Source organism: Oncorhynchus masou, chromosome 5, assembly GCF_036934945.1.
Source record: "Oncorhynchus masou masou isolate Uvic2021 chromosome 5, UVic_Omas_1.1, whole genome shotgun sequence".
Lineage (NCBI taxonomy): Eukaryota > Metazoa > Chordata > Actinopteri > Salmoniformes > Salmonidae > Oncorhynchus > Oncorhynchus masou.
In genome coordinates this window covers 30862657-30872364 of record NC_088216.1, presented here as the reverse complement: position 1 = coordinate 30872364, position 9708 = coordinate 30862657, and the positions used below count along the sequence as shown (strand labels likewise).

Sequence of the window (9708 nt, the reverse complement as noted above, 5' to 3'; positions counted from 1 at the left end):
GCCTCTAGACTTAAGAATTGAAGGAGCTGTAATTGAAAAAAGTGCAAACGATGTCTCGGTTTGTGACTTTGATCTGGGGGTTTCCGTATTCGCCAGTCAGACAGGCTGTGAGTTGTCGAGTTTACTGAATCACGAGGCGTCGATTGGTGTGAGTTAGTCATGCTGAACTTCATCCAATATTTGGACGATGAGGGAATTCACAGTCGCTCTTTGTGATAACGACGGAGAACATCGCTATCAAACAGGTGGTTAGGCGCGATATTCTCAAATGTCTAAATACAACAATGTTGCAGGCACGCGCCACGTCATAGTATGACTGCAACAAGGTATCAACTACTTCGTTATGTGATACATTGTTGCTTAGAATAAGGGGCGTGTGTAACAAGCGATTGACAAAGTAGCCCAAACACAGTTGATCACGGATATTTCTAAAATGATAAACATTTCGACGTTGGTTTTCATTATGCAACTATTCTAATCTATTTTTATGTCTAAACAAGCCGGGTGTGCAAAGCTGAACTCGTAAACTATGGATTGGAAAGAGGTTATCCCATTTTAAAAGGACGAATGAAGGGGGGTATAATCTGCCATAGTAACACAGAGTCGAATTGTATGGTTGGGTGAAAGCTATCTGCCTCGTGACGTTGTGCTGGCAGTGTGACTGGAATGAGGATTTGCTAAATAGTGCTCTAGTGCCAGCCCGGGAGAGCATGCATAGGCTAACCAAAGGCGCAAGATAGGTGACGCCACTTGTTGAGTTGCATGCAAAGGCATTATATATTCGTGAGACAATTTAGGAGCCGCAATAATTGTTGCTTTGAAATCTTTGGATGTTGATTCTCAGTAATCAGAAGCCTATCATCAACATCTGATACAATTTACCTTGACGTCAAATAACTACTTTTAGCAGCAGGGCTCAACTGCATCTAACCAGTTTCTCTTTCGGGCTTGCTGGCAGTTTAACTCCTTGTACAAGTGGTGGGGCCTACGGATAGAGGGAGGAAAAAAAGGTGAGCATGCGCTGGAGGGGCTGTCGAGGAATCAAGTAAATAGAATTGGAGCTGCTGGAGGCACTCGTGGTGTGTCGTCGATGACGTCACCGCCCTACATTGAGTTCGAGCTGTGAGTTGTAGTGCGAGATAGATAGAGGCGCGCCGTAGTAAAGTACACAACTGCAATGAACTTCTCAGTGTAACTTGGCTGTTTTAGGGCTGCTTGGCTAGAGGGAAAATACACAATTATTCGCGATTCCTTTTTTTTCTGCAGAATAAAACGAATCACAGGGAGATTTGGAGAATTTGGTATCCACTTTTCACGAAAACTATGTCGTCCGCGGCTGTAGCTGCTTCGAGGAGGCAGTCATGTTATTTGTGTGACTTGCCCCGCATGCCATGGGCGATGATCTGGGATTTTACCGAACCCGTTTGCAGGGGATGTGTCAACTACGAGGGAGCCGACCGGATTGAGTTTGTAATTGAGACTGCCCGACAGCTGAAGAGGGCTCATGGATTCCAGGACGGGAGATCTCCGGGTCCAGGAAAACCTCAGCACTCAGGGAAGGAAATTCAGTCCCACAACCATTCGGCTGGAGACCCCGGCTCGCGTCCGCCTCAGCCTCTGGATCGCTATCCCCTCTCTGACCGACCGCCAAGGTTGGGACCGGAGTACCAACCGGGGAGGCAAGTTAACGGCATCCCTGTGCCAAATGGATTTCCAAAACCTGACGACCCACCGGAGCTGAATCGCCAGAGCCCCAACCCTCGCAGGACTAGCACGGTTCCTCCCAATCTGGTGCCTTTAGTGAACGGAAACATGGGTCCAGTACACACACTCAATGGTCGGCCAGCTCAAATGGGTATGCCGGGCGCGTTGAATGTTCCTGGTCAAGGCGATCACGGCAAGCGCGGGGAGGATATGAAAGACAAGCATAGACCGGATAGCATGTCGGACATGTCTGAGAGCCACAAGCGGGCGGAGGAGTGGATGAACAAGGGCAAAACAGTGAGGGATTTGATGGCTCTCCACACATTCGACAGCAGGTTCAAGAAAGACCACGCGGCGATGCAGCGCGTCATGGGATATGAGACAAGTGCAACTTCTTCAAAACCAGGTAGGATTGTATATATTTTTTCACACAGGAAAACATTCAGTTGGAAGACTAAAACAGGAACTGGCAGTGTTCTTAGTCACCTACTTTTCCACTGTGTTGACGTGGGTTTTCAGTTGAATGGTTGTTTATGCATGTTTACATTTCCCCTAGTCAGATCCCCAGCAGGCTTCCGACTAGACAACTTGTTTTGTTTTACATATGAAATAACATAACACATTTAATTTACAGTGCATGTGCACATTTGCTGCTGTGGTGGTTGGAATGTTTGTTAACCCTTAACTCCTCTCTCTACCCCTCCTTCTTCTCCAACAGACAGAGGGAAGCACCCGCGGAGCATGAAGAGGAAAGCCTCCCCCGAGCCCGACGGCGAGGGCTCCACCCCCAAAATGAATGGCGGCGAGGGCCAGCCTTGGTTGCCGTCGCCCTCAGAGGTCCTCAAGATGCCCCCGGCCTCCCTGCCAGGCTTCTCTGCCGCTCCACCCTCCACCATCTCTCCCCACAGTCGCACCACCCCACCGGAGGCGGCCACGGCACAGAACGGCCAGTCGCCCATGGCAGCACTCATCCTCGCCGCTGACAATGCCGGCAACACTGGCTCGCCCAAGGACGCCAACCAGGTGCACTCCACCACGGCAGCGGGCCGGCGCAACAGCGGGAGCCCACTGTCCCCGTCCTCTGCAGGCCAGCGGCGGCTGACCCAGAGGGAGGTGGTGGCCACAGCCCATTCGCAGGGCATGGACCCTCACGGGGCGCCGCCGCAGAGCATTCCAGACTCGTCGGTGCCGGGCAGCGTGCCACTGTGCTGCACCCTGTGCCACGAGAGGCTGGAGGACACACACTTTGTCCAGTGTCCGTCAGTGCCCTCACACAAGTTCTGCTTCCCCTGCTCCCGGGAGAGTATCAAACAGCAGGGGGCCACAGGAGAGGTGTACTGCCCCAGCGGGGAGAAATGCCCACTGGTGGGCTCCAACGTACCATGGGCCTTCATGCAGGGTGAAATAGCCACCATCTTGGCAGGGGACGTGAAAGTAAAAAAGGAGAGAGACCCTTGATTTTACCAGCGTTTTTTTTTTTTTAACTACCACAACAACAAACAAAAACCAACATGTACACCATTACAACTGAATATAAATCCTCGTACCATGCATACCATCCAAAAGAAACTGATGGACGTGTACATATTGGACACAAGGGAAGTTGTATGCTTCGTAAACATGGCTGTATAATTCTTTTTTTTTTGATTATTTTGTTTTTGTTTTTCAATACATTGTGTTTCTATATATATTTTTTTGAAGATAAAGGTATGTACTCATCATAACAGACTACTTTCCTCCTCCCCCATTTTTTTCGATGTACTTTTAGTTCTGGTGGCAGTCCCTGTTAAACATAGAATGTGACTAACTAATATGACTCTACGAGCACTTGGCAAACTGAATTGCTTCTAGCTGTACTTGTATGCACTTGTTTAAAAAAAAAACTTGCCAAATACAATTTCTGACCTTGTAATAATAACTAGTGTCTGGTTTGCTTATTTCCCTGCAATTAGTAATGAGTGAAGCCATAGGGAGAGAGAGTCATGTCCCGATTATGAATCACTCATGGGCAGTGATGCAATACCTTTGACAAGAACAAAATGGGACCCGGGGAGGATTGGGGGGTGGGGTAGCAAAGCGAGGGAGTAGAGGGAGGAAAAGAAGTGAGGGGAGATTTTCTATACAGCAGTAAACATACAGTTGAATATGCCAGCATGAAAAAATCCTCAGTTGGTTTTAATACTCGTGATTTACTTTGCTTGCAGCAGTTATGAGGCTATTGTACATTTAATGACCACTAAGTCAGTCAAATCGAAGTATTCTTAGTATGTCATATTATAAGTACAGGTACGGTTAACCCAAAAGGGCTTAAATGTTAATTTAATCCGTTCACTAAGGTGATTCCACACCACTGTTTATTGGGGATGTTGATTGTAGAGTGATTCTGCACAATTGAAACAGCCTCTACTGTGCATTATCTCTTGCTAAGTCAGCCTGAATGTAGGGAGTTGTTTCGTGTTCAAAGCTAGCGATGGAGCTAAAATGTACGGGAGTCATGTTGATCAATAAGATTGACACAATATTCAGTTAAATCTCTTTCAGATCTATTCTCTTGTCACTTCGCCCCCAGGGCCGTTGCCTTTGACACATTGCATCCACGCCCTAAAACAAAACATAGTAAGGATGTGAAGTCACAAATGATTACGTCATGTGACTACTTGTGACCTCAGTACATGTGAGCTTTGATTGGAGGTATTGGCTTTTTCCTCAACTCAACGCTGCATGCTTGTCAAGAAGTATGAATGCAATCCAGAGAAATAGTTTGACGACATTCGTTGAGGCTACTGTAGAAGCAAACATGTAGCATGCACTGTGTGAGAGGGATTCTTCCATTTGAGCCGGGTTAACTAGTTTTGGAGATAATCTTTTATTCATCTGCAAGCCACAGCCAATGTTGACTGCATACATATTTCATTTGGTGATAACCTAGATATCTCCCTAGTAACCCAACAGCATAAACAACAATGCATTATTTGTAGATGCTGATTTTTGTACATTTCCCCTCTGGATCAATTGTTTATTGGCAACTATCTGAAAATGAATATATCATCATCCCCTCTCTAAGCTACAGTGCACACATGAACAAAACACACACGGGCGTTTGACATGGTTCGCCATCAGAACCCCATTGAGTCAATGGCTGCATTGTAGTCCTCAAGAATATCATCCTCCACAAAAGAGGGCATAAAAGAGGTGCTTGGTCATGTGCACGCCTCAGTGGAATTCCTGAGTCACCGTCCCCCCTTCCCCCCTCCGTCCCCCTCTCATCTCTGCTGCTGCCTGCCCGGGACCTCCGGTGCAATAACACGCCTTCCACTGTTCAAGGTTGGTCACACGGTGACGAGATGAATGGAAGGCTTGTGTTTTTCTGCGGCCTCGCCTCGCATTCACCCACCATTCAGGGGAGCGGCCAAATCCAGACTTAACCCTTTACTGACCCAGTTTGACGACAACACGGTCCAAGGTTGGTATAGAGAGCAATAGTAGTGCCGTTCTTTTATAGGCACAAACTCCGCCATGGTTCGTTGGACACCGTCAATAGGAAAATGAATGGAGTTTTTGTAGAGTTTTTGGATAAACGCCAAAAATAAGGTCTGTTGTAAACACAGGTTTAGGAGATTTGTATACATTTTGTTCGATGAGATAATCTTCATCAGTTAATGTAATTTTTCATGAATTTTGAAGCACTTATGTTACACATTTTTCTTCATAAAAGTCCAGTTAAATTGCTGATATTATCTCATAGAACAAAACGTATAAGATACTTTACGCCTGCAATAGCCTCAGCCCTTTATTTTCTGCAGTTATCCCAAAACCATATTCTTTCCCCATAGGGATGGCTGAATTTACCACAGGTAAACTAATTTCTAGTTTTTATAGACTACAAGCGAGCAAGCTCTATTTTGGAAGGAAATAGGTCTAGATATAGCCCTACATGGCACACGTTGCAGCTGTACTTTAAATTCATGTCATTTTTAAGAGACAGCAAATTCAACATAAATCAAACATTATCCCACTGTTGGTTTTGTAGAATTAAATTTTATTGGTCAGTAAATGGAAATCATTCACTGATAATGAGTAGGCTAGGCCTACATTGCTAAAAAATATTTGCACTTATTTTGTATGTTCTCTCTTTCCCCCCCAATGTTGTGGCGAGCACTTTAGGCTCATGTAATAAAATGACTGATGCAGTGATTCACCCAATGTGCACTGTAGCTATTTCACAGTAGACCTACACAGACTTGGCTGCAGCCGATTTGTCAGGTTCCATTTTGTGCGGATCGATGTTGATTCATTTGATGTCTAGGGAGGGAGGGGAGCAGACGGTTCGTACCTGACCCGGGCTTTCTGTTACATTGGTGCCAGCTCATCTGCAACGCTGGCTGGCGCTCAGCTCTCTGCTTCGAATTCCAGCCGTGCCAGTTCATTCCTTTTCATCTGTCACCGAAACTCAACACCCTGAGGGTGAAAATGGAGCCAGTCGTCCGAGATTAATAGGTTTGCTCAAATTACGGGGCACACTCGGAAAGAATTTAAGACTTTACCCTCCTCTCTCACTCCATTTGTTTGCTCAGCTGCCCCCCCCCCCCCAAGCCCCCACCAATCAACCTTCCCTACTCTTCCTGACTCCAAAATGCATGATGGTTCCTGTGAAAGAAACAGTAGATGAAGTTGGAAGGCCGTATGATAATAAACACACAAGGAGTGTGCACACAGGGTCGGCCATGTGGAATTTGCAACAGTGAACTTTCCAATACAGGTTTGTTGAACGAATGTTACCTAGCTCTGTATTAAAATAGCCTCAGAAGCCTAAACTTTTTTGATCTGTACCACACAGCTTTCAACATAAATCCTGTGGGAGTTATCAAATAACAACATAAATTAAAAGCGCATGGCCTACATGCAATTGAATGAGACCCTGGGAATGGTGGGTGTATTTTACATCCACGATTTGGTATTGAATGACACAAATGTAATATCAAACTAAAAGCCAAAGCTATTCCACAAAGCAGTTTCAAAATGACTTTGAGGGTGTTCGTCATTCCATGTAGCCTACAGTAGTAGGCCTAGTTAATCTGGAGCAATTCCAAACAGAGCAGCAGACTGTATCCTCCCTTTTAACACTTTTATAGTAACTCATTTTTAACCATTGCCATGTCAATGTTTGTCTCTGGAGGTTATATGAGCCTCTGCTGCTTATGAGTCTCCCACAAATTCCCTTAAAACATTCACCCCTGTATTTTTAGACCTGAAATGTCAGGGCTTGTCTGAAAGGACAGACGCGTCGGACAAATCGCTAACAACAAGTGCCACTAACATTTCCATATTTTTGTTTGTAAGGCCCCGAGGTTGTTTAAGGTTGTGTTTGCCGTGTGCATTTTAAAAGTGATCGCTGTGTCCAAACGACCTGCCTAGGCTAACTAGGATAGCATAATCTCATCTGGAGGTAATCCAAATCCAAACTCTGCCCAAAAGGTCACCCAACAGCCCCGCATGACAAATGGCTGCCGGTCGTGGCACATGCACAATGGTCTGGGCCCTGGCCTGCCACAACAGCGATTTAAAAGATCTCGACTTTTGGATTTCAGAAATCCAGTGGGGGGGCCATTGTGCTTTGCCGGTGTGTGTTATACGGCTGCAAGCAAGCTAGTGATGTGGGGGGGGGGACCCGTGCTAACATTCCAGGGTCCTTGGCTGTCCCAGTAATAAAAAAAAAGAGAGAGAATGGGAAAGGTGTGTGGGGGAACGCTGGGGAGTGGGGGAGGTGAGAGGGAACGAAGGAAGGGTCAAATCCAGCAGCTGCTCTCACTATAATTAGACAGAAAACAGGCAAGCTTCTGCTGCCATTAATCACCCAGCAGCCAACACCAAGAAAGGAACGCGTGTTCTGTTGACTCTCCCAAAGCCTTTATCTGGAAAATAGGTTTTATGGACGGTCCAAATATAGCGATCGACACACAGAGAGTGAACTTTGTGTGTATCGTGAAAGTGGGCCCCGCTGCCTAGTTACCGCTCTCTGGCGAAAAGTAAACACCAGGCAATGTGGATGTGCCACGTCAATCTGCATGCGGAGGAAATAGCTACCCGCTAAGTGGGGCCCATATTGGGCGTTTATGACCTAACTGCTGCAGGAAAATGTTGAATTGCTTACTGGGCAAGTGTTCACAATGGTTAGGAGGAAAGGTAAATTGAAGCAAGTACACAAAATTGGCCTTCTAGAGTTCTGAACCTTGTTTTATTGAAGGCAAAGTTGTTGTTTTTTGTCCAAGTACCAGATTGATTCTGCTATAGCTCATATGTCATTGACTTGTTGGCAAGACGACGATATCGGAGAAGCAGACTGGTCTGGAACATACTTTTATTGTCCATTGGAAATGTTTTATTGAAGTGACTATCAACAGTTGGATGCCTGGTATCTGATGTTACCAATTTAAGTGAGATTTGGCCTCGCAAAAAAACCTAAATAAGCATTTGAAACCACTTTTTACAGTTTCTATTGAAATATATTTTATGCAGGACAATTTAATCAAATTGTGAGACGATTTTCCATTGAACGATTTTCCATCAGACAATTTTCTGTATTATGTTTTAAATATAACTTTTCTCTATCCCATATTTCAGAGCCAAGTTTTTTTCTCAACTTCTATCAATTCTTAATTTGTGGATGCTTTAATGTTGGCCTTGATGTTCTGCTTTTCAAATAACCACTTTGATTAGTCGTCTTCTAAAGGGACGACGAGGGCCGTCTTGTCTTATACTGCTTCAAGAAAGAGGGTGCTCGGATTTGGAGTGGGAAGTCTCGTCCAAGAGCGTTGTTTTCATCTTCTGCTCTCTGGCAACGTTGAAATGGGGATCCCAGCCCCCCAGCCCTCCAGCCCCAAGGGTTGTAATCTCTGAGATTCTGACTCTTTAATGTAGATATTTCACATCCTTCCTGTTCCTCTGTGTTGTGTTCGGCTTTGAAAAAGCTTTAAATACAGAGCGGCTTTGGCGCCACATGCGCCACATGGGTTTTGCTCCTGATAGGGGGGCATGTAGTATTATCTCCCTCAGGTCTGTGAAATGAACTGCTTTGTAATTAAATATCCCTACACAGCATGGCACGCGGATGGCTCGTCCCCTTTAAGAAAGGAGAGCCCACTTCCAACCCCGAACCTCCTTTTGTAAATGTGTTACAGCCTTGTTGGCGTTTGACGAGCGTTGCACAACCTTTTGTTGTGAAACCAAAGTAGGCCCTTGAAATCCACCCCACCTCTTTTCAGTTTGAGCCAATGATCCAGGGATTTTGGTTGTGTGTGAGTTTGTGAGTATTACATTTTTTGAGGGGGGGGGCTATTTAGGTTTTTCTGTTGTCTAAATCTTCCACATTATTGTTGGGGCAGAGAAAGCTCTCTGGCCATTGGACTTATTTCTCTTCTGTATCATTTTTATTGCAAACTAATAACCTTTGCCCATGCAAGTCGGCAAAGTAAAATAATACATATCTTATCTATGAAATTCCGACATTCAACGTCGGGCAATGTACACTGGGGATGATGAGTGTGAGTGGAATGGATCGCTGCAGAGACAAAGTCTGTTCTCATTTGTTTATGTGTGTTGTCAGTACACTGTAGAACACACACACACACACACACACACAGACACACAGACACACACACACACGCACGCACGCACACACACACACACACACACACACACACACACACACACACACACACACACACACACACACACACACACACACACACACACACACACACACACACACACACACACACACACACATTCAATTAATCTCCTCAGTACTTAGAGAGTAGAGACAGTTCCATTCTGTGTGTGGTTCAGTATTCAGTGAAGCGCATTTTGTCAGTCGTCCAACTGTTTATGCCACGTGATTCATCCGTTCTTACATGATGTACTCAGACAAATGAATGTGACTGCAAATGAGTAGGTGGCATATGGCCGGAGCAGCATTATGCATCGGCTACAATCCAGCATTGTTGT

At 45.5% G+C, this 9708-nt stretch overlaps 1 protein-coding gene across 1 annotated transcript; it reads left to right on the top strand.

The window, feature by feature from the left end:
* Window positions 1-601: 601 nt before the first annotated feature.
* Window positions 602-3622, top strand: LOC135539408 (interferon regulatory factor 2-binding protein 2-B-like). Its single transcript, XM_064965279.1, has 2 exons — window positions 602-2110; window positions 2423-3622. The coding sequence occupies exons 1-2, from the start codon at window positions 1324-1326 to the stop codon at window positions 3160-3162; spliced, it is 1527 nt and encodes a 508-aa protein (XP_064821351.1). The 5' UTR covers window positions 602-1323; the 3' UTR covers window positions 3163-3622.
* Window positions 3623-9708: the final 6086 nt, after the last annotated feature.